The following is a 26,861-nucleotide window of genomic DNA, read 5'->3' as shown; positions in this document are numbered from 1 at the left end:
CATTTTACTAACACTGAACATATTATTCCAGATGTTTAAATACCCGAGTAGGACATTGTAGTTGTGGGTGGGTAGACGTATCGTTTAGACAGGTGGAACAATTAGATTATTTATTTGGGGTGATCGTAAAATTGCAATTTTAGAGTGTTTTAGTTGGGCTATTATGGTATCAATGACAACATGTTTGAACACATGGTCTAGTGATTGGAAATAACTTTGTATCAACCGGACAATGCCAAAGTCAATACTGCCTTTAAATCATTTAACAATTATCGAAACATTACACCAATATTTCTAGTAATTGAGCTTATTGTCGCTCATATAATTGTGTACTATGTATTTATATCCTAGTACTCGAATTTCTGATTTGTTGTTAAAATTGATTTGAAAAATATTAGCGAAAATATTCATAGATCGGGTTTTATTTTCATTTCAAGGGTATCAAAAACAAATATTTACTTTTCAGTCTCATCTTTCGACGTAGCTGCTGTCAATGTTGACAGTTAAAACATTTCCTGAAATTGCAGTATCAAATTTTTCAACTTTTTAATTATCATTAGTGTACGATTCAGACAATACAAGGCCATTTATGACTTGCGCATGGACGGTTGATAAAAGTTCCTAACAACAAAACCATCAGATAATGAAAGGGCTGATCCTAGAGATGCATTTTCGGGACCATGTGTACGACTTTTTACATGGCACAGAGGAAGAACAGTGGCGATGTAGAATAATTGATGTTATAATTTTTTTTAAAACGATTCACAATTGAAGTTCTATGGACGGGATTTTAACAAAAATCAGATTCAACCACATGCTAAGTTAATTATATAAAGGTATTGATATTTTCATTCTAAACGACCTTTTAAGGTTGTCAAAACTACTGATGCGTTGTCTACAAAACAAGCAATGCCCTTGAGATTTGTGTTTGAAAGGTAAAATTCTAGCAATAGCATAGAAATCATATAAAGGTCAAATAAAAGATGGCCATGTACACCGTTTGTTTCCAAAGGAAACAAAAATATCCCATTCTTCATAAGTGTGTATCCCGTTGCAACTGAAAAAACACCTAGGGGATATAGCCACGTACAGGTATGCGTCATAATGGCCTAAACAATGACGTTGCGTCATTACACATTAGAAAAGTACAATAAGATAACATCACGGAAGGAGAGAACATGTACAACTAAAAGGGAAGGAAAACAGGTTATACATTATTTAAGATCTTGATTATGATACGACGGCATGCTAAATTACTAGTATGAAGCATACAAGATGTCGCGACATGATTTTCCATAACTTAGATTTTTCTACTTATCAAGAATGAATTTGATAACACCATACCATGTTCGTGTTTCCTCTTCGTTGTACTCTACTCGCGGGATAGGTTGTCCACTGAAACACCAAGAACACATATTTTATGTCTTTCTCATCTACCGCTACTCTTTACCAACTAAGTCTAAATTATTAAGACAGTTTTGTTTTGTATTTCAAACGGCAATTCTTTTCCTTAAAACATTGACTTTAAGTGAGATAAACAGTAAGTGACATATACGTCAACAAGGCTCAAATGTATATTATTTGTTATATGAATTATCATGTCTGTTAAGTAAAGAACATGGAGTAAACAACCCCTGAAGAACTCGGTTGTCTCTTTCCTACATCAAGTCTGAAGAAATATGTCCAATTTGCATATATAAACATTCATTAAGATATCACTGTCTCAAATGCTTAGTCAGACTACCTGTTACTTACATTAAATTTCATCTCATTTATTTCCATCTTAAGTTATTTCATAAAACATCATTGGCTGGCATTACATTACAGGACTGCAGAGGACATGAAATTACAACATCGTATAACAAAAGGGATACAATACATTGAATTACAAATTTATTGTTTCAGATGAGAGTATCAACATTGTATAAAACATGAAAATGACAACATTGTGTTGCAACAAGAGGTACTATACATTGTATTACTGTGTTTTCACATGTAAGTATTTACATTGTATAAAACATGAAAATAACAACATTGAATTGCAACAAGAGTAGAAAAAATAACCAACTTTGATCCTTTTGTTATAAATCCCTACTTACGCTACAAATCAGTCTTCTGGTATTCAGTATAAATCTATCAAAAGACATGCATCCTACCCTACATTCGTAAACTGGCACACATATCAGATTCCTGTACATAACTTTATAGATTAAAAACAGATTTAGACAAATTCACATGTCATACAAATACAACAGATCTTTTTCGCATTTGAAATATTGGCCTCGTACATGTTAATGTTATCAAAACATAGCATAAGGAATGCATGAGAATAATTCAGTTTAAAAATATTGAAACCATAAGAAAAAAAGGGAAGAAAATGTTAAACTTTTTATTAAGCCTACCAATACCATCCTCGATATCCAGGAGTTACGCTCACTTTTACTCTCTACACCCCTGGATATGTCATAGCAAAATCGAAGGCTCGGTGTGCACCACCTTGTGCCTTTGATGTGCATCAACAGGATATCGCGGTCACGTGACGATAAAACTTTTTGGCTTTGAACTTGGACATCGCTCCTCTGTAATCGTCAAAGGACAAGTATCAGCCTAGTGATTGGTCAGGCTTTTTTACATGACACCAATCAAATTGCTAGTCGCGTGCCTTCAATTTTGCTATGACATTTTCCAGGGGTGCAGAGAGCGAAAGTGAGCGTCATTTCTGGATATCGAGGATATCCAATACAATCAAGATGAAGTTCCCTTCAAACTGAAGAAAAGTAGACAGAAACAAAGCGGAAATACGACGATACAGACAGTCGTGGAGCAATGTTCGTAAATTTGTTTCAAAGAGCTCGCTCAAACGAATGATGCATTGATTTCCATTAATGCATTCTTACAACACTAGTAGTGGACTATAGTTTGTTGACCTTTGCCCTGTAACCTTCAGGTAACAACATCAAACCTAGTCATACGTTTTATCTATTTTCTAACAATAACTTCAAAGTGATATTTTTTATACCGATGCTTTAACGAATGACAACTAAAGAGCGTAAATAAAAACTACCAGCCATTTACTGAGCGCGTGCTCTATTGTCTGATAGATTTATTCATAGTGCTTTTAAGTTTACATACTTTCTGTATTCAAATGCAATGTCGGCGATCTCCTTCCTCCTTTCACGGTACTTCATGTCCGTAAATCCCTGCAAAAGACCAGAGTCGGAAGTTGCGATAACTCTACTACCATTAGCTAACTACAGCAGCATTAATTAAACTATAAACTACTTCCGGCGCTTGATAGAGCCAAGATTTATTTTCGAATCTTAAAACATTTCAGGACAATTATCTACATATATACAAATAATATAGGAGTCTTTATGACCCTCCCCGACAAGGAAAATGGCCCTTTACACTAGCGCTAGGAGTTATCAATGATGTATAGGGTAGTATAAGGGTCGTTTCTCTAGCGTTAACGATGAGACTCCCAATCGATAAGGTCTGAAAGCCAATGAGATGCGGGATAATTCGACAACTGATTGTAAGTGTCCGAGAAAATAAATCATTCGTCACTTACCGGGTGATCATGATCCAGATCGGGTTCGAACTTAGTAACAAGGTGGGTACAATTGTCTAAATCCGAAATATGGTGAGGATACCAATCATCTGAAAAGGGTAATAAGACTTCTAAAACACATGTTCAAGAACATACATTTTTAGCTATAATTAAAGTTACACAGGGTATGTTGTCTGTGATTTTTTGCAAAATGTAAAAATTCATTAATACAAAATGTCACAATGTACTTAAATCTATGTCGTCACAGTGCGTTAAAGTATATGACATGGAGTAAGTCAAGTGTATTATGTGTCGTCATAGCAACAGATTATTAGGACAGATTCACACAACGCTATGTGGTCATATGCTCAGGGCATGTCTGCAGTATCACAATAGATGTCACAACGTCCTCATAACAGGGGTATATTTTCACTAGATATGTCGTCATGGCAACGGCACACGATACACTTTCACATAATATATGCTATGACATCAACAGGGACATTGAAATAGTATCACAAAGTCTACAGAGCAAGTGCACAGTCTCTCGTAATCTGTTGTCACGACATCAGGATATTGATATAGTATCACAAGGTCTACAGAGCAAGGACACAGTCTCTCGTAATCTGTTGTCACATCAACGGGGGATTTATATAGTATCACAAAATATACAGAGCAAGGACACAGTCTCTCGTAATCTGTTGTCACATCAACAGTGTATTTATATAGTATCACAAGGTCTAATGAGCAAGGACACAGTCTCTCGTAATCTGTTGTCACATCAACGGGGTATTTATATAGTATCACAAGGTCTACAGAGCAAGGCCACAGTCTCATATAATCTGTTGTCACATGATAAAGTATGACAAAGTCTACAGAGCAAGGTCACAGTCTCTCGTATTTTTTTGTTTTGGCACAGTTGTTAAAAGAATGGTTTGCTCTGCAAAAATGCATGATAGAGTAGCTAGTGATAATAGTCAAAAAATTAAAGCACTTTTTTCACACCCCCATTTTTAAGGTTTATTTATTTAAAAGGTGCAGTTACCTGAGTTTATACCTATATTCAGATACTTCAGGAATTGGCGTAATTAGCCATACCAGTTAAAAATAACAGGTAACGTTAGGTCGTAATCACCTTTGTAGCCAGTGTATTGTTTATAATCAATATAAAATATTTTTCTACACTTTCTTTTCGGCTTTGCCTACGTAAGCACATGTTAACATATGCCTTAGGTTGTTGTGAGGACAGAGTAAACCCCAACCAAACAAACTACATCTTTTGTTCTTTGACACAGGAGAGAGATAGTTCCAAATAGGAACGAGTGCAGCAGGGAAAGATGGCAACATATCAAAATATTGGCTATTACCTTTTTTCTTAAATTAAAACATACATGACGCAATGTATTGCTTAAATAATAGATACATTTAAGACATTTGTTACGACAATGAAGGCAAGTGATAGTAAAATATTAAAATCGTTATTAATATTTATGCAGGACGTCAAAAGAAGGAAACTGCAAGCCTTTTTTTATATATTACAAAAACAGAAAAGGCATTTTAGATGCTATAATGTCTGGCATGCTACAAAACAGTTCTAAATCTGAATATACCTCGTTCTATAGAAGTGTGCTCGCCTAATGGGTCAATCTCCAACTGAGAAGTTCCGTTTAGTTTTCGGGAAGTGCCACGAAGCTTTTTCGAGACTAATTTTCTTGCTTTGCCTAAAGCTGGGAAAACAAAACTTGCGGATGCTGCGAGTACTAAAGATAATCTTGTCCATTGAGAACCAAAGCAGGAATGAGGGATGGGCTCAGGTGTTGCCACTGAAATAAGTGGACGATAAATGTGTAACAGCTCCTGATTCTACATTTTCATCTTATAAAGAGTTATCAAACATTCCGCGAAAAAGATAACGTACACATATCTGATGTTTTGATGGTTAATTTTGATAATGATGTTAAAAAGCTATAGTTGGTGAGTATTTGGACACCCTTTAGCTGTATAAAAGCCATGTCGCGGGAATTCGATAAATGGTCAATTATTCAGCTAGTTTGATCCAAAATCTATTCGGGATTTGTTCGAGTGTAATGTTTGGAGTTAAATATAACAACAACGTCTATGAAAAAAGAAATGTTTCAGCTCTGTAGGCAGTATAAATGTAGTACAAGACGTCATACCATTAAAACCGAACTACTCTATCAGAACTTCATAAATCTCTGGGGACGTTACTGTAAGGATAACACATAATCACGTGATAACCAGAACAAAGCCAACCCCGTCATCACGTGAACTTTGGTGAACAAAGCTTAATCACCGATCAAAGGGGCATGCCTGTCAAACATAAATGACCCGGAGAAAACCTTAATTACTTCAAATGATATAGGTATTTGTGTTAACTTTCGAAGACTACGTCAAAAATGACATACTAAATAAACAGAGACTTCATTTATAGACTTCCAATTTTGAGTCCCATGGAAATTATTTCTTAACAAAATGTCGTTGCCCAGCTCAATATGATCAAAATGTAGAGATCTAGCTAGGTGTTGCCAGTTTTTAACATTATTTGATTAAATTTCACAAATAGAAACTAACCCAAAATTATTTTAATAACAAGTGTACAGGTGGGTAAGAGTTATGTAACCATGCGCTGCATACGTTATAATGCAATATCCGGTATCATACACTGAGACATCGTGGAGCTTTTTCAGTTTGCCATAGATAAGACAGAAAAGCGAGGCTTTAAAATAATGAAATTCAACCTACATTATGTCAAAGCAATAGCTCCGGTATTTATTCTACCTCCTAAGAGCCTGTTAAAACTTGTACATGTATTTCAAAATGCACGAGCTTCGGTAAGTTACAAGGTTGACCTTTGATAAGTAGGAACTCAAACAACATAGTGTTGCTGAAATATTTTGCTGTACAACTTTGTAACAAAGGTGAACCTGCTCCAGTCTTCTGATGTACACATATCAATAACAATAATAATATTAATAATAATTCGAGGTTCTGATATACCGCTTTATCACAACCTAGTTCGTAGGTCGTCTCAAAGCGGTTCACAAATTATTATCCGTGGTTATAGGGCTTTTGCAACCAGCTAGTATCTCTCTCAACTCCCTGAGGAGCATACAGTGCTGCCATCTCGGCGCTTACAGCTGGCATTTTACAATTTTAGCATTGCCCAACCACGTACTCATGAGCAGCTGAGTAGACTGAAACAAGCGGAGTAAAGTATCTTGATCAAGGATACAACACAGTGCCGTGCCGTGACTCTAACCCGCAACCCTTCGGTCACGAGCCCGGCGTCCTACCACTAGACTACCGTGTCTCCTATTGTTCAGCAATGTGACTACTAGCCAGCATTATGCTAGAAGCATGAGAATCTGATGAAATTAGTTCATCAGTGTCCCTGTTAAATGCGTTTGTATAAAGAGGATTGTGAAGAAATCAAAAGCATAACGGTACACCCACTCCTTTGTTAGTCCCGAAGGGTTTGATGCACGATCTAAGCTGAAAGGCATTACACTCATTGACAATTTGAACTCGGCTGACAGCGTGACGTTTACCATTTAGAATGAGTTTGATGAGTCGTAAGTAGTCCTCGTCGACACCAATACGAGCACATTAGAAGATGACGCCATCAAAACTACAGAGTTTTGTTTGTTTTCCTTTCAAAAGGACCGATATATTAACTTTACAAGCAACTACAACATGGATGTGAAAAACAATTCCATCTATCAAAGAACGTGATATCAAACCCTCAGTTATCCACATTCGGCCTATCAAATAGGAACATCGCGCAAGAGAACTATCGGTCTCGTGAACAGGTTACTGAGAACACACACACATCAAACCAATGCTGCCACAGGTACTGAGAGGAACACTAGATGTGCAGTCCTTCCTAACATCAAATAGATTTCAGAGCTTTCTAACATATTAAAAACAATACCACAACATTTTCTGATAAAATATCATGTTTAAGGAAATCCCAAAGGACTGATAGAAACATCTAAAAATTTCTGTGCAGTTCCCTACAAATTGAGACAAAATAAGCTGGGTCAACGTCAAGGATAATGCAGGTTTAGATGCAGAAGTAACGAGCTAAATCATTGGCAACAGGGCCGACATGTATTAGGGTTAAGGAGAAATAACATTAACAGCAGCATTCCCTAGCTGTTCTTCAACGGCGACAGGGTTGGTGTACGATCTTCATGATTCAGTGACAGACAGTGTACGTGGTACGTCAGAATTAATCTACTAGATCAAACGATATTCCAGTCGTTTAACAAGGTTTCGGTGAGATCAAATCGCCAGATGTCTGGAACATGTTTTAATATAATTTAACACTATCAAACAAACATGGAGTATAAATCTGAAACAATACCTTAACCGCGCACAAACTATGTGGAAACTATATTAACGAATTTTTTGAAAGGTAGAACATTTTGAAATCAAATCAAGAAATCATAAAGTATAAAATTGCTTTTGACTATCATTTCAGGTACTGGCCTAGGTCGGTGGGTTCTTCTCCGGGAGCTCCAGCTTTCCTTCACCACCAAAACCTGGCACATCCTTAAATGACCATATCTGTTAATAGGACTTAAAACACAAACAAACCAAACCAAACTATCATTTCACATGTTTCATTTGACATGCTAGACGTGCGGGTGGTCAGGATCTTCCAAGATGTTTTATAGCTTTAAAGTATTAGTTATGAATTAACATAAAAAAGTGTGAAGATGTAAAAATCAATAATGAAACATTACTATGAAAAACATTTACAGTTTATGTGCAGTTTATTAAATAGATGTGAAACATATGTACAACAGCTGTCAAAAAGGTGTTACACTTGGAGAATGGATAAAAGACAGAACCAAATTAATAGTCTTCTTTACCTTTCTCTGCTGGTCGGGGTTGCTCATTTAGTATCAAGATGTCATTAACTTGTGGGCTCTGACGTAATAAATTTGTCACTGGCGTCCACCGCTCACACGTGCTAACCGCTTGCAAGAGAATCTCGTACTGACAGTCAGGTTTCTTGGATTTCCTTGATTCGATATGGTCGATGGTTACTTTGGTGTTCTGCAAAGAAAACGAGTCGTGTAGAAATATGTTTTCAGTTTAGTATTCTTATTCCTAAAGAAAGATAGACAGCAGGTTCCGGATCTGAAATCCCTGTTACCATCTTTCCGACGTTATTAACCCCCTATTGTTTAGGGCTAGGAAAGCCTGAAAGCCATACCGTAGGCAAAGCAAATGTATTAGCCAAATCTCAGGCAAAGAACACACAAAAACGTAGCCTAAGACAAAATACATATAAAATCTTCAGCTTACACAATCTGCACCTTAAAGGCTAGCCTTAAAAGGTTTTTAACAAAGACAAAGACTCGTGTTTGATAGTATTTATGAATTATATTATTCATAAGTATGCTTATTTGGATATAATTTATCGAGTATATAACACTTTTATCTAGGTGATAAAACATTTTCCTCTTTGCAGATCAATTGTGTATCGAAGACACAAATCAGGTTGCTTCAAATGTATGCAAAACGTTATGAGGTACAATAAAAGATTGATGTTTTCAATATTTAAAGAAGTGTTATCGTCTTGTATATTACCACAAACAGACTTCCCGCTTGTAACTTTTAATGTATTCAATGTAACATTATACATATACAGTAGGTAATATCAAACTAATTTTAATAATTCCTCGTGTTTATCAGCAACTTATTTAATAAGAAAAAAAATGAAACGCATTTTTATTAGTACATCTTTATTATTTACGAGTGAGGGTGAGACCATTGAAAAACCTGTCCTAAAAAATTACTTCAAATCAACATCATATCGGTCCAGACTGAAATTCAAAAAAAAACAAAATCGAGTCATATATTGACTTTATTAATACTGGTTCTAGCGCAGGTTTTGTCTTGCATACGAGATTGATCATACGTTTAGTATATTAAAAATAATGTTTTACTAAAACAGATGCTGCTTTGCTTGTCGCTAAGGTAAGGTTTATTGTATGGATTAAGAGACAACTTACTAACATATTTAGACATGCAAGCCTAAAAGAACAATGCCTGGTCAGGCAAATAAAACGATTTTTTTTTGTTTGTACAATTAATTTGCTTGACGTCAGAAAAAAATCCACTATCAATTCAGAAGCCATGCAGACAGGGTTAATTCGTGTAAAACAATTAGTTCATGAACCGCGACGGACTCTTAACGCACTCAGTATGTACATCAATAATTAAATAAAAACTGTTAACATGTATCATCGGTAGAGTACAGATGACATGGCCAGTTAATGAGAAAATCTTTACAGAACGACGCTGCAGTATATAAAATAATTACGCCAGTCCTGTTTCAACATCTAAAGATGCGGAAAATACCAACAGTATATTTATTGTAGGTATTTATAACATTAACAACGTCAAGGATGCCAATACACCGAGCTGAGAACTATCTACAAAACGATCGGCGGAATAACAGGTAAAGCAGAGGAGGATGTTTGCTTACAGTATCCAATTTGTCTTGCGTTTTCCCCGTTTCTGACCGGTCGCGATATTTACTCGCCCGTCGATGACGTGTCCACACCGTATACGTACTGAGTTCGTTTTCAATCTTGTAGAAAAATATCATTTATTTGTTTCATTTTTGCCCCTATTTCATGAATTTCCAGTTCGAATAACGGTTATTGGTTGTATCAGTTCTAAAACTTCGCTTTGTTAACTGGTTAAATCGAACATGACTTAAGAACAATGAAAGGGCGCAAATCTTGAGTTTTTTCTCTCTTTTGAACTGTTGCAATTTATAGAGGATATTATAAATTTCCTGATGAGAAAAAATCATTATTTCACGAGTGGGATAAAACGGTTTTTTTGTTTTATAGTTTTTCTTTATCAAAGATGGGTTTCCGTGAATAAATAGTAAAGTATTCTCGCAAAATAATGTTGAGACAATGGATGTTGCAGTGTTATGTCACCATCTTGACATATTTTTTTCACTAAAAACTGCTTTCTGGTTAATACTTAAAAATTACAAAAGCCTTAATTCTCACAGTAGAAATAGTTCAACTTTATTTTGAAACTAAAACCTACTTGTTTCTCAAGTAATAACCAAGTTTTTATGGTGAAAACAAAACATATAACTCTTGCAAATCTCGTGCCAGTTTTCTTCACAGAATAATTCATATTTTCATAAATACTCAGTTTATTTAAACTCATGAGAGGAACATTTTACATGGATTTAAAAGTACGAAGAAGAAATCACTACATTCGATGCAATAGAACTGTTTTGATAAAAGAAGGAAATGCTTTCGAAGAATATAACTACCAGGAAAATACTTTTCAATTAAACCAATCGCTTTTTTATGCTTTTTGTCCAGTTTAAATAAGTTAAATTCTACAATGCGTTAGAACGTATCACAGGAAACCCCGATTCGCTCTAAAAAAAATCCATCCGACGTGTATCAAAATGCTGTATGTCATCCTGAAAAGTTCAAGGGATTTACTTTCATTTCAGTGAAATCTGTTTACGCCTCTTGTTTTTCGAGAATGATAAATAGTTCATACACGAACTTAATCTTTTAAAACGATATTGGATTCAAGTCAAATAGATGTTTTCTTTGAGATTATTTTTATGAATGCATTGATCTATATATCGGTGGTATCCTGACGTCAATGGAGTTTATGTAACGTCATGTGAAATGAGCTGTGTAAACAGTAGACATCCATAGACATGTATCGCCATAACACTTACCCTTATATCTAGATTGAATGTTCCATTTGGAACAATATCGCACTACTATTGATGAGCTCAGTATATTGCAGTCTCACAATCTCACTAAATGATTACGATATATATTTTCTACAGTATTTCAATAGGTTTACTGTATCATATTATATTTACTACCATATTACAATAAACACTGCCGTATTTCATATTAAGTACCTTATTACAATAGATGAAATCGACAGAATATAGATATTTTTACCGTTTTACACAATTGATGAAGGTGATGTAGATTTGCTCCCATATGACAATAGATGACAGCTACATTGTATATAATGCAGATTAACTGCTGTATTACAATAAATGAAATATTACATACTAACTGCTGTATTACAATAAATGAAATATTACATATTAACTGCTGTATTACAACAAACAAAACAGATATAGTACATGTTTACTGTTGTGATATTATAAATGAAATATTACATATTCGCTGCTGTATTACATAAAATAAATAAAGGAGATATAATACATATTTACTGCTGTACTACAATATATGATCTCGACTTATTATCGTTTCATGTCGACTATTGGACAACAATTGCGAAAAAATATGTTCAGTCGAAACAGAAACTGAACTGGAGTTGTTGATGACCAGAAGAAACAGTCAAGGTTCATGTATGCCCTATCTATTAAAGGTTGAAAGCATAAAAAAACATATTACTGATTTTGAATTATTATATTTTAACGGAAGAATCCCTTCTGGAATCGTTAACTGCGTCTTTTACACGTTAATAGAATTATGAATACTATTTCTATGTTATATTTGTATTTGGAAATCCTTATGAAATACTCCGTGAGTGTCGTACAAAGCGAGTGACGTCATGCACACGGGTGTGAACAACGGACGCTCAGACAGTTCAATAAAAGTGCTTTACAGTGTCCTATTAGTGACTTACGTACATACTTGTGTCCACTGGATGTGTAATGTTCCTATTTTTAGAGTCAACATATGTCCATTCATGAATTTGACAAGACGCCTTCTCAAGACTAATCAATGTAAGAGTGGTTCATTCAAACAAGCCATTATTAACGTTGATAGAGGCGATTCTTTATTCCTGTCGGTGTAAGCGGCCCAATATTGACGCACATATATAAGCGACAATTTATTGACAATGATGCATTAATCTGCGTATTTTCAGCAACAACAAGACTAGACAGTTTTACACTAATACCAGATTGACACGTTCGACAAGTGTTTCTCTGATTGAATTCATCCTCTCAATTCTAATTGGAAATCGTTTGCTCTGACAAAATGAATAACAGTGGTTTTCACAAAACCATACTGACTTGTTTCCTATTATCGAAAACAGGATTTAATTCTGATACGTGTAGATCACTGACACTATCTAGTCAGCTGTTGTTTCCATGATGGATCTTGGCTATTGTAGAAAGGACAAGATTAAATTTCAACTCGGCTGTATTCACGTTTTTAGCTTGCTGTATAATACATGTATGTACATATTTTTCTTTTATTATTCTTGTAAGAAAATGGAAAAAAAAAAAATACGTTGTAAACTACTTTTTATCTATGCAAGAGATAAATTGACATGTTAGTTCGCAAAGTTTAGTCTCCCCAAATATTAATACCATTGCTAATTACTATTAATAATGAATCACATTCACCTTATCGCTCATACATGTACAAGTAGTCGCTAAAATAACCTACAGGTATATTCGTGAAATAGAGTACAAACGAACATCACTCGATTTGAAGTATTCCACGCTAGTTAAGCTAATGCAGAGCGATACAACAGATACGTTTCTTGTTTATAAAGGAATTATACTCATAGTATTTAACCCGTAACACACATTGTAGATAAAAAGCTTTCCTTCTGTAAAAAATCCTTATGATAAAGTAGGACACAAAAATATTGCATATGTGTGCTCTACAAAGAAATCAAAGAAAGAAAAAATAAAAATAGCGTGGAGCCGGAAAACTTTTCTAACTTACCTCAAATACTCTGAGAATTTTGGCGAGAGAACTTATCCCATCATTCAATGTGATGACGATCGTAATATTCACAAGATTTCCGGTTTCCACAGGGGACGGTCCATCCCCATTCTGAACGAAAACCTCTTCCTCCTCACTGATCGATCCTGTCGTATTTACGGATTTCTCTTTGACACTCAAGTGTTTCTCCCGTTTGTTAAATTCTTTGTTTGTTACACTCTCAAACTTGGCATCTTCGATTAAACTCCTGCGACGCCAGGACCCACCGTGCTACAACGAAATGAATTGTAAACAAATTATAAATAAACGGTTGGCTGAAAATATTATTCAAAAAGACTGTTAGGTTAATTAACCTGGAATATCCAACAACAAAAACAGTTTTCAAACTATACAACATCACATCAACGGCAATGACATTAAATCACATCAACGGCAAAGTGAAATTATAACACAAGACAGATACGTTCATTCATCATTATGTAGTAGTAGTAGTAGTAGTAGTAGTAGTAGTAGTAGTCATGTTCTAAAGTAAATTATTTCTAAAAACCTTTGTTAGGAAGGAAACGATGCCTTTGATAGTCACCCCTTTAACCGCCATCGGGTGAACGTGTTGTTCTAAAAACGTGTAGACAGCTCCAAGTTTGAGTAACTATATCGTAAGAACAAATGAATCTAGCAAGCGAGGCAGTTTGTTACAGAAACAACCCGTTCTTGTTGCCAAGTCTTAGCTCTGCCGTCATCTCGATGAATTACTGGTGATTCCGAGATGTCACTTCTTATTCATCATTCAGGGCCGAACGCAAAGACAACATAGCATGTCCAACTGATTGGCACCAATTGTCCTACTACTTCGATTTAAGGGAGGAAACTGAAATGCGTGAACAGTTTGGACAATTATATTTTCAAAAGAAATTATGAGAATAAAAACTTCTATCAACAGAGGACAAATGAAAAACAGAAAAGTTCAAATTCGTGTGAAAATCACATTACAGCCACGAATTGGAAATTGCTGGAAATCTATTTCATTTATTCAAATCATATTATAAAGTTGAAATTATAGTTATCAATCCTCGCAATGACATCATGTCCGCCTATCCCACTGACGGAATATCCTGTATCAATTGGTTTATCCTAAACACTCCAGGCTTGAACGCGTATGTCCAGTAAAATTAAAATACACGAAATTAGACTTTGCAGGGAGACGGGAATACTAGATTTCGTATAAGACAGAAAAGGAATCTAAAAATGTACAATCCAATTAGATGCAAACCGGCGTATCGGGAAAATGAATCTTATTTGCTAGTCTTATCTAACTATTTTAAAAAGAATTTATATTTGTCATAAGGATCAAAAAATTCCCTTCCTCAGAATTATAGGTCCTGCCTTTAGCCACGCTGCATCGAAATTTAAAGCAGATCCCTAGAAATGCTGTCGTTTTATCGGGTGCTAGTGTCAACAGAAATTCCAGGCTTTTAGTCAGGAGAATAAACAGTTGGTTTGTCTCCATTTATAGCTTAAGGAATCGTTTGAAGAGCAGAAAATGAAGCTTTATATAGAACAAACAGGAAGTGAAAGTCGTAAACGAATCAACGTCAGCGAAGCGTTTAAACTTGTAGACCGATTAGTACACAAGCAATCCTTTTTAGTACACGGATTTGTGTGAAGATAATAACTAAGAAGGGATGTTATCGCCATAGAAACTAGTCAGAGACATTAACCTGGACAAGTAAAACATGGTTTATGATGTACATCAGTGATAAGTGCCTCGATATACTTTACATACAATTACATTGATATATATGTACTGAATATGCACATTACACAACAACACATTGCAGTATATTATACTGAATACATACATTGTGCAACAACACGAGAAAGAAGGTTATAATAGAAACATTGAAAATGGACTCATTGGTGGCGTCTTATTGGAATTCACAATATTTAAAAAAAAAAATGATAAATTTAGGGGTTTTAAACAAAACAGCAACGCACAAACTGTTAATCAGCGTAGCGGAATGTTTTAAAAGTTTTTTTATAAGAGAGAGATGAAGGTTGATATATACCAATATATGTGTAAGTTTTATGGTCGTCGTGATGACCTCACTGAGATTTATTTTTATTTTCTTGTGTGATATGAAAATTAATGATTTTGGTCATGATCCGAATTGTGTCTTGTTGTTTCGATAGCATTACCCCGGTCCCCGCTTTGAGGACGTCACATTGTCTGGATTTTGCCTAGGGCTAGGGTATTCCGTCTTTGCGTATTGCAGAGTTATCTTCTCTTGAGAACAGGTATTGATTGTTACGTCATTGGTTTGTGTGAGAAAATTACGTCATTTTCTCAAAAATTGATGACGTTACTCTCACAAACCAATGACGAAACAATCAATACCTGTTCTTAAGAGAAGATAACTCGGCAATACGCAAAGACGGAATAGACTATTATTCGGTTGTTTTGCATTATCTTTTTATTTTTGAGTTCCAAATGCAACTAACAGCCTTGCTTACGTTAAAAATTGTCTTCGTATAGCGTTTGCAGTATGTTGTCTTTTGGTTCCGATAGGCATAATTTAAAATGTTTATTTATAACTTTGTCTGAGATATTTGAGAATTTGATATGAATGATAAAGGTCTTATTTCATGTCGTTTTTTAATTAATGAAGACAGTTTGGTAAGTTAATGTGTTTCTCTACTGGTGTAACAGTCCCGAGTCATTTATAAAAGCACACATATCTAAGATTTGTTTATACATGTACTAATATTGAAATACTTTATTCACAATGATTGAGCGTGGAAGTGAAATATTACATGATCAGCTAATGACAACTGTTTATCTCTATATTAAGGTGACAAGTGTAATAAACATATGCATAAATCAACAAGATATGTATACTCTTAAATGCGAAATGGGTAATGAGAGGCTATCACATTTCCATATCCTACTCCGTATCAACCATAGAATCCCATATCAGCCCGAGGGCTGACGGGTCGAGGGCTGATACGGGACAGGATATGGAAATTGTCACATGATAACCGTCTTATCATATACTACTCTTTAGCCTCAACATTATACAGCAATAACATATATAATACACAGGGAAATAATTAAAAAATACAATGAACAGCATAACAAATACAAATGAATGTCCGTGGGGTACACTACGACTTCTTTAAAAGCTGCCCGAAGATTGAGGCATGACTTTTGTCGAAAATTGTTGAAACGAAAGTTAAAAGCATATGGCGCGTGCCGGGTGGATATGGCGCGCGCGTGACGGGTGGATATGGCGCGTGCCGGGAAAATATGGATTGGTACGGGATATAGCCTACATGTATGCACAGCATACTCACACATGCAAAACAAGCGATTTACAAGTATATGACAAATATGCATTTCTATATTATGATGGTCGTTACATAATATAACACAGACATGTCCCGATAGTGCTTGTTTATTTGTAAAGCGGATGTTGTTAATTAAGAAAGGGACGCAACTCCTTTCTAGTTTCCTATGAACAAATTGGCACGAAAAAGTGATACTGTATTAACACCGAAATCGTTGATAATAAAGAGTAAATTCTTTAAAATATCAAAAGCATAAAAGGGGTAATGTATACATACAAATGAATATGAATATATTCAATAACTACACAAAAATTTAAATATAACAATGGAAAAGAATTGCTCACCAGTTAACCTATGTATAATGGACACTGCCTGGTAAATTAACGAACTTCTTTATTGGTGTGGTAACTTCAAGTGACTAGCTCATAAGCTGGACACGTAACTGGTAATTTACTTATATAAGGTGTGCCTATTTATGTGAGGTTCCAGGAGGGTAATTTATGTCAAAAACTATAGTGAAGTAAGTGTGATTTTCCTTTGAAGGGCCCCGTAAAAAACATGGATCCGATCAGACTTTGTCGTTGAGTGGTCATATCTTAGTGTGAGCTCATTCAAAGGACTAAGTGGGAAAAAAACAGATTTAGCAGAATGGTTACGTAAGACTAAACCACGAGTAAAAGATAAGGTCAGTTTAATTTACATGAAAAAAGGGATCGTAAGAATCTTACAGAGTAGACGAATTAAAAAGAAATAAAGAAAACGTTGGAAATGTAAATCATGTTTGTCAACCCTATATTGTATTTAGCGCTCAATTGACGTAGCTATGTACAGCGTTATTGGATTTAGGCATTTTCGTACTTAAGACATTTTTTACAAAAATCCTCCAAACAGTAATAAATGTTTGGTTTGTTTGGGGTTTTCTTTTTTGCAATAAACAAGTTTATGAAAAAAAAAATATGTAAAAAACAAAAAGATAAAAAAATTTATTAGTATGAAAGTCTTACGGCTAACAATGAAGGTTTTAATGATAAAACAACATTCCCTGATTGACTCGTGTCTATAGTACCTAGTTGACAGTTCATGTCATCATATCGAGGCGTGATCTGATTCAATGTCACGTTTGTATCCCTTAATGAATAGGATAATCGGAGCCTTGTCCTCTACGACAAAGATCACACACACGGAAGTGTACTAGGTATAAGTGGTATGGACGTAGGCTACCACCGTGTCCGTGGACCTATATTCACCAATAAAAAATCGTATTTGTCAGCACTGAGATTCAATCAATACCGATACCGTGACCAAACTCATCAACGCTATCTTGCCTTATTGAGTTAAACACGAATCCCGTCCCCTCACAGTCATCACTCGTATATATAGGTAGATAAAGTCTGTTTATTTTTAGTCGGTAGATGCTACTGATAGCTGTTATCATAAGAAGTCTTAAAAGCCTATCCCTAGATTGCATTTAATGTGATTGAATGGTGAATCGCACTAAAGAGCGGTTAAATCGATATTCAAATACATGTATATACATTGCTATCTAAACATTCAATATGGATCAGAGCACATCGATATTTTGTGATGAAAAGAATTTCATGATTTTAATACCTTCGAATTAACCGTTTCAATTTCGCGCTGGTTAAATTAGATTAATCAGATCATTAATTAATTAATTAAATACCCTAGTCATACCGGATCAAAGTCTCAACATTTCCTAGGGTCGGTTTAACGCGCAGCTTGCCTGAATTCAATTTGCTCTGCAAACGCGGCCAAAACGTCGCTTAGCCTTTATCGCCGATGTTAATCAAAACCAATAATCCCGGAATCATTGCTCCAGACCGATTTTCTTTTTAGCTAGGCTTAACAGCATTATCATTACACGATTTTGCTCTTTAACTTGTAAAGCAAGTAGCGGAAATGGCGACCTTTCGAACGCGCCGAGGCACGAGAAAACACGGTATTTGCAATGCATTGCCTTACCGATGTCTCTCTATCAGCAAGGTAGTTAACACGGGGTCACGTGTTGTTTATCGTTGTTTATTGTAACTGTTTAAGCATTAGAATAAACCTGATAACATTTGCAAACTAAATAGGATGTATCGCTACCTTTTATAAATATCCAAGATGGCGCGTTAGATACACTATTGTGCAAAGATTATTTAATGTTCGAAACAGCGCGCTGGGAGTTTTGTCGTCAGAAAGTGCAACTTGAGCAAAATATGTTTGATAAACAGAGTTGATGAGAAGATCTACTGATAGAGATATGTTCCCATTTTCACTGCTTAATTTTGTTGGGTATTCCATAGATGGTATCACACATTACCATAACTTTTTGTCGCTAACATCACTTCTAATACAAGTAGTAACCCGAAACAACAGCAGATTCAAAGCGCATGTTCACAACCATTATTATCTAAAGGTTGTATCGATAACAGATCATAGCTGTATCGTATTACAACATTACCTGTCCTAGTAGTAGATTAAAACAACCCACTCCACGTGTCACATTGTAGAATATTGACAGGATCCTGATTATCGTTCGCCGGATACAATAAACAAAAATCTTGACACCAGAAACAATATGGTGACATACAGCAAAACGCAGGCAATGCTCACAAGGGGATGGTAAGGGGCTCACAAAGAGAAGGTAAATGGCTTATAAGGGGATAATATAAGTCACACAACAGGATGAAATGAGATCACTATGGGATGTTTAATGGCTCATAAGCGGTATTATAGGGCTCACAAAGGGGGATGGTATAAGGCTTTCACGGGGATGATGTAGGGTTCATGAGTAAACGGTTAAGGTTCACAAAGGGATTGCATAGGGCTCTCAATGACATGATAAAGGGTTCATAAGGGAATTGGAAAGGGTTAACAAAGAGATGGTATAGGCTGAATAGTGTTTACAAAAGGATGATAAAGGGTTCGCAATGGAACGGTGAAGGACTTATAAAAGGATGGGGCTCACAAGGGGATAATAAAGGGTTATCAAGGGATAGTATAATTTTCGAAAGGGGGTAGGTTTAGCTGTGGCTCACAAGGAACTTTATATTTCTGAAAAGGGGATTGGTATGGCTGAAAAAAGGATCGTATATGGTTCACAAGGATCGAGCTTAAGTCTTACAATTTAATGATATTTGGCTCACAAGGAGATGATCGCAAGGAGTTGATATACGGCTCACGTCGGGATGGTATAGGACACTTAGAACTGTAGGGTACTCACAAGGGAGCGGTATAGGACTCCACATGTATTTAACACTCTTACTTGCCCGGATGGAAGATTGCAGGGGGTTTTCATGCGGGAGCAAACTGGAATACCCGGTGAAAACCCGTGAGGTCGGGCAGGTGACAGGAGATATTTTCACGTATGGTGAAAAGCTAGTTCTCTACTTAGGATAGTATAAGGGCCTACATGGGTCATATAGGGTTCGCGAGGGAATGATATTGAGGGTTATAAAAGGGAAATACAGGATATAAAAGAGGATGGTATAGGACTCACACGGAGTTATAAAGGGGATGGTAATGAGGTTAATGGAGTAAAGTACAGGGTTTTAAATGAAGCGGGTTAGAGCTGTGTTGTTAAGTGGACACATTTTCCTCAATTTTGTTTTCCCCTAATAGACTTAAGGAAAAATTATACACAAACATTTCCTTCGAGAAAGTATTGATTATATTGACTGGAATCGCTTATTTGTTTGTTGGTTCTAGATCTATGTGTGTGCCTGTGGAAATGTCATGCAATGAAAAAGACACAATTCGTTTAAACAAAACACTCTATAGCTTTGCTATTTCTATAAGACGTAGAATTCTTTAATGCCCAATGTTCTCATGCAAGAATACGTTTTGATAAAAGATAAAGTGTAAAGTCCATTCTCGTGTTGACCAAAAACTATATAATGCCATGTAAGATTAAGCCAATGAAATATTTGTGTCATATATATTATGTAAACCTTACTTTTAACATAAAACGATATCTGTCAGTCCCGATATTAGTCCCTTGTCATTTAAACTTGCAAACGTAATATTGCTATTGTTAACGTTCCTTTCCTCAGTACTTACCAACCAGTCTCCACTGCACTTTATTTTACATGTCACAAGTCTTCGCTACATTTTAGCCTATATCAGGTGTTTCTGGAACAACACATCATTAACCAAACGTCTACTTAGCCAGGTCTGTATATTTAATGATCCTCAATCTTAGCAAGGTCTTTATATTAGACAACCTTCGATCTTAGCCAGGTCTTTATATTGGACAACCTTTGATCTTAGCCAGGTCTTTATATTGGACAACCATCGATCTTAGCCAGATCTTTATATTGGACAACCATCGATCTTAGCCTCGTCTTTATATTGGACAACCTTCGATCTTAGCCAGGTCTTTATATTGGACAACCTTCGATCTTAGCCCGGTCTTTATATTAGACAACCATCGATCTTAGCCAGGTCTTTAAATTGGACAACCATCGATTTTAGCCAAGTCTTTATATTGGACAACCTTCGATCTTAGCCAGGTCTTTATATTGAACAACCTTCGATCTTAGCCAGGTCTTTATATTGGACAACCTTTGATCTTAGCCAGGTTTTTATATTGGACAACCTTCGATCTTAGTCCGGATATGTTTTCTTATCGATTTGTTTCGAATTTGAGCAATTTTAGAATAGTTCAAGGCTGATGAGATCAAAAGGTTGTTAATATTTAAAACCAAAAACAACCAAGAGTCTTATTTTGTGGTTTTGCGAGTGATGATAGTTATTACAGATAATGTCACTAGGTTTCCGAAACGGAACTGTGATATTGTTTAGTTGTCATACCCTAACAATTGATATTGAATGTATGTGGATGATTAGTCTGCCCCAATGATAAGGGAGAACAGACGAAGGCTTACTCCTCTACCGGTACTTTTATCAGCCCTTTCTATCAAGTGAACATTTCCGTTTATCCGGTAGTCAATCTTTCATTAACTTAAAAGCTCTTAAATTCGGATTTAACAACATATGTTGAATTTCTAATTCTGTAAGACTATACAAGCCAAGTGTAGTGAGCACACTGTCATGTAGTCTGGTAATAAGCATTCGCAAAACCAAAAACAAACAGGAAGAATGGTTGTACAATAGCTCAACCATTATAGAGGAACGCGTTTCCCGGTATTGTTTGATTACGTTCAATATAAATCAAACTTGCGTCGCATGGGCCTCCAATCTCGCGAGATTTATTATGAAAACCAAAATAGTTATGAGATCGATCAATGCCCCTAATGCGAATGAAAAATGCAGCGAGCACTGTTAACATGTTAATATATGTATATCATGTTGATATGATAACGACTGTATTGTAGGTTCGGCATTGTTCTTGTAATAGTGTTCGGGTTATGCTTCAACATACACGAGAGTTTGCATCCCATGACACGATCTAACCAATTATTCCAAACTCTCAACTCATTTGTAACACAAACACAGCACAATTCTAAAACAAACACTTTCCCCTTTATCAGTACCGCGGAGGGATGAGGAGCGCCCCTCGATAATATACAGGATTGGAAGCTTTGTATCTCAAGTACCCTGGAGTGCACGAGACTAAATTCGTACGGCGCAGGCGCATTGGAACTGCGGTGTCATTGTTATGGGATAATTAGTTTGAGTTTTGTTTTTCTGTGTCATCACTACAAGATCAAACCGTTTACGAATGTCAATTACTATTGATTGTTTAGTGAATTGCAGGACAGAATAAATACTACGAGACATCAGCTGACCGCATGTAAGTCCCAGAAGGCAGCAGAAACAACATTCTACACGGGATTAATGAAACTCGTCTGCTTTATAATTTTGTACTAAATACAAACCAACGACAAGGAAATTTGAGTAAAACACGAGATAGAGGTATCTGCGTAATGAACGAGTTGACAATTATGTTACAGGAGTGTAATGGCGTAATGGCGCTGATATGTGTGTCGTATCTGCTGTAATGGACACAGGAATAATAATATTAGGACGTGCTGTCTGCCGTATTGGATGCATGTATTGTAAAACAAAAAGATCACGGTCGCCGGGAGGCCGGAGTTATTAATTATTTAAATCAAGTTCATATGTTCATATCTAAGTAATATATTCCACCACATTATGCTCACAGCAGTAAAATATTTCTGTTCAACCACGTCAAAACACTTTTATACAAAGGAAGGATCATTTTGACTGTTCTATTGCAAGTCCTTATTTGAAATCGGTAATTGTTTTCATTAAATATATTGCAACAGGAGATGGTCAAAGTGTTGTTTTTTGTGAGTTTGTTTTTGTAATTTACAGAAGTGATCTTTACTTTTCCATGTAGTTCATTGCGCTTCCCCCATTAAGTTGGTATCCGGGGGAATTGAAGCACCGTCATGCATGGTTCAATATATGATACAATGTCTTGTTTATGTCTCTTTAGATGATTGCATTTATTAAAAACAAATTTTATAGAATATACATAATTTACACTTTTCATCTCCATGTGGTGTCACATTGTAAAGCACGTATTTAAAATGATTTTGCACACTCATGATACGTAGTACGTATTATCAATAATAGAAATTTTAATTTAAGTTCCCGACGAAAATGAATTATCAATATTGTTAAACCCTTGGTGTTGCTTCAATCGCCTGCAATGTGAATGAAATATTTCTAAATTAAACATTCTTTATGATTACTCTCCAAGCTAGCAAAGGTCTTCAAGCAGAGATAAACTGCTTCAAGCGGCTTTTTTGTATTTTAATTATTGTTTGTTGTCACTTGCAATAGAAATCTGTATTTTCTGACAGTTAATCCGCCCTTACAGGCAATGCCCCCATCAACCTACAGCATACAAACTACAACATAAAATACAACCCCAGAAATGTATGGCTGAATTAAGATAAAATCAAAACGTAACAAAATCACATTTGTGTTTATTGCTTGGCGTGTGAGAATAGCATGGATCAACAACATGGCGGCTGTTACCATGGTGAAGCGGAAGTAGAATTATGTAGAGCTATTCGCAAGTATTGTTCGTAATTCACAAAACTGCAATTTATGGTCCGGATTCTCATAAAAAAAAAGCGAGTAACAACAGTTCATGAAAAGTAATCAATTGTTTTTCCTTTATCAGGATAAATGATGCAAGACGAAAACAAAGTGATTAACTGGCTGTCTGTGAACAACCTCGTCAAATGATTATATTAGATACAATGTATCTTGATATTTAAGCTGATAGTTAAAACATCGATGTAATTTGCGTGGGATCATACCGACGCCACACATATTGATTAGATGCATCTTTTAAATGTGTAAATAGTATATATACACGCAATATCCAAATCATATGTCTGTCCTTATGTTAAACTTACTCTAGTATCGCCATGACAAGCGGTCATACTTCCTCAATTTCACACACTAAGTTGGTGTCTTATACACTTTTCTCGTTTTGTTGACAATGTATTACACCAGAAACATAACTGAGGAACACTAATGACCTTGAGTGACAAGGCTGACCTTGAATAACACGACTGACCTTGAGTATCAATACTGGTCTTGAGTGACACTACTGACTTCGAGTAACACTTCTGACTATGGGTATCACTTCTGACTTTGAGTATCACTACTAATGGCCTTGAGTAACACATCTGACCTTGAGTGACACGACTGACCTTGTTTGACTTGACTGACCTTGAGTAACACTGCTGAGTAACAATGTTGATTTTGACTGCACAACTTGAGTAATACTTCTGATTTTGAGTAACACCGCTGACCTACCGTAACATTGCTGAACTTGGCTAACACTAGTGACCTTGATTTACACTGCTGACTTTGACTACACGACTGGCCTTAGCTAACACTAGTGACCTTGATTTACACTGCCGACTACACGACTAATCTTATGTAACCGTTCTTACCCTGAACAACATAACTGACATTTAATAAAACTAATGACATCGATAAACCCTACCGACCATTAGTGACACACGTGACCTTGAGTAATACAACTGACCTTGATTAAAAGTACTGACCTTGGGTAACTCACCTGGCCATCGTTTAGCTGTCAGTGTTGTAAGACGAATGTGAATCAAACAACATTGCACCACACTTTGTAATTTGATATCAGTTTTAAAAATTCGAACTGCTGGACAATCCGTTGTCAAACAGTCGTTCACTGTTTTTGTAGTAATCTGCGCGTACGTGTAGGAAACTGTGTATGTAAGTAAGGAGACTACCGAGTGCCAATATGCATTTATGATTTCAAGAAGACCATGAATAAACAGTCAGTGTTTTTTTACCAATCCTTTAAATATTACTGATGATCGTTATTTTCAAATTGTATGAATTAAGATGCCCTTACCATTAGTAAGATGTTTTAAAGTTCAGAACGATCCGAGGTCCTTTGCTAGCACATCATGCTTAATCTAAATTCACACACACACAAAATGAAATGTATTCCATTTGTCTGTGAGCAGGCCATGCCCAGTTTGTCAAACACATGATTTTATCGAACCAGCATAACCTGTCGAAATATATTTTAATTATGACACTTAATATTGCATTGTCTGCTCAGAGTGAAACGTTTCAGAGTGAATTATGCCAACAATTTGTTATTGAAATTTTGAGGTCGTCTGCGTTCAATATTTTGTACAAAAATATTATTTCAGAATAAAACTAAAATCTGAGAATAATCTCTAATAACTGTCAAGCGTCCTTCTTTCTTATTCGTGTTTGTCAGACGGTGTTCCTTCTTAATGAAAAATCAATCCACGTTAAAGAAAACAGCTTGGCCTTTATGCACAACGGACGGACAGACAAGGTAGAGGTCGCCCCTCAAAACACGCGGAGAGCGCCAAGTCTCAATAGGCCGCAGACTCTAGCGAGATTGCGACTCTTTAGGGTAAATTTCCGGTATTTCGACTAGCGGAGAATGACAGCCATACTGCGGTTTAGTCACATCCAATATTGATAAGGTCGGTAACTGAATTTACAGGACAAAGCCGCAATTTCCTCCGAATCATTTAATCTTTTTTTTTCTTGCCTCTTCCTAAGGATTGGGACACCACCTGACAACATTACAGGGAACAGAACGAGCTCCTACTTCAGCATAATTGACATAAATAGACGAAGTCATCATCTAGCAACAATTACGGTTAGATAGTAGTCTCTGTGTTACCACACTACGAACGTAGTATACAGCTAATGCTGTAAATTTTGGTAATTTTGAGTATACTTTAATGCTGTATATTGGTATTTAACGAGTATACAGCTAATGCTGTAACTATTGGTAATTTTGAGTATACTTTAATGTTGTATATTGGTATTTAAAGAGTATACAGCTAATGCTGTAAATTTTGGTAACTTGTAGTATACAGCTAATGCTGTAAATTGATATTTAACGAGTATACAGCTAATGCTGTAAATTTTCGTACTTGACGACTATATTACCAATGCTATAAATTTTGGTTGTTAACGAGTATACCACTGATAACATAAATTTTGATTCTGAAGAATAAACTGTTTATGTTTTATATTTTGGTAATTGGGAGTATGCTGTAAATAAATGTATATTTTAGTTTTGAGAGTAAAAGCAATAGGTTGTTATTGATGCATATTATGATAATCAACTGAATTGGTTATGTATAACATTGAACCACTATATGAAACGATCTATGCACCGGCTTGTATCCTAACAAAAATTACGTGTTATAGCATATACAAACGAACACAGTGGTACTAACATGACACCTCTAACACATGGACTTTGGATCATTATCTAGCTGGTATCTTTGTTCCCTTACATAGCTGTATTGACATTATTGTAATGACGTTTGTAGCTATAACCTGTCGGAGTTGTGTGTTTGATAGGCTTGATAGCTGAACTTCCAATTTATAGAAATAAAGGGATGACCAGTTTCAGTGATAAGAATCGACTGTTTTATTCAGATCGGTTCTGATAGGATGTATAAAATAAAATAATAGTAAGGTTAGAAAACGCCATGCCGTCCTGAAACATTGTTTATTTATGATAAAATTGTCCTTGAAATGGATATTTTTGTTTGAATATGGAAATTCTCTGTGAAATATGAGGCATTCTGTAGACAATAGTTGGCGTCAAGTATCATTAAAAAGTCAGTTTATCTTTTTACATAGATATATAATGTTAAGTCATATAAATCATCATTACATTCCGTCATAAATTTTTAAAGAAGATATTG

At 35.6% G+C, this 26,861-nt stretch overlaps 1 protein-coding gene across 4 annotated transcripts in view; it reads right to left on the bottom strand.

Annotated features, from left to right (window-relative positions):
- Positions 1 to 26,861, bottom strand: part of LOC110459086 (tyrosine 3-monooxygenase-like) — a 51,119-nt gene that overhangs the window by 11,459 nt on the left and 12,799 nt on the right. For 3 of the 4 annotated variants that reach the window (XM_021511176.1, XM_021511177.1, XM_021511178.1), the window contains exons 2-7: positions 13,306 to 13,575; positions 8,449 to 8,635; positions 5,161 to 5,373; positions 3,572 to 3,660; positions 3,133 to 3,200; positions 1,345 to 1,395 (exon numbers count right to left, since the gene is read on the bottom strand). In XM_021511176.1, the coding sequence (XP_021366851.1) occupies positions 1,345 to 1,395; positions 3,133 to 3,200; positions 3,572 to 3,660; positions 5,161 to 5,373; positions 8,449 to 8,635; positions 13,306 to 13,575 (878 nt within the window). The remainder of the gene's footprint in view (positions 1 to 1,344; positions 1,396 to 3,132; positions 3,201 to 3,571; positions 3,661 to 5,160; positions 5,374 to 8,448; positions 8,636 to 13,305; positions 13,576 to 26,861) is intronic. The other variant, XM_021511179.1, reaches the window with a different exon arrangement.

Source organism: Mizuhopecten yessoensis, unplaced genomic scaffold (assembly GCF_002113885.1).
Source record: "Mizuhopecten yessoensis strain PY_sf001 unplaced genomic scaffold, ASM211388v2 scaffold9963, whole genome shotgun sequence".
Lineage (NCBI taxonomy): Eukaryota > Metazoa > Mollusca > Bivalvia > Pectinida > Pectinidae > Mizuhopecten > Mizuhopecten yessoensis.
The sequence above is the reverse complement of the archived record's forward strand: the minus strand, read 5'-3'. Positions and strand labels throughout refer to the sequence as shown.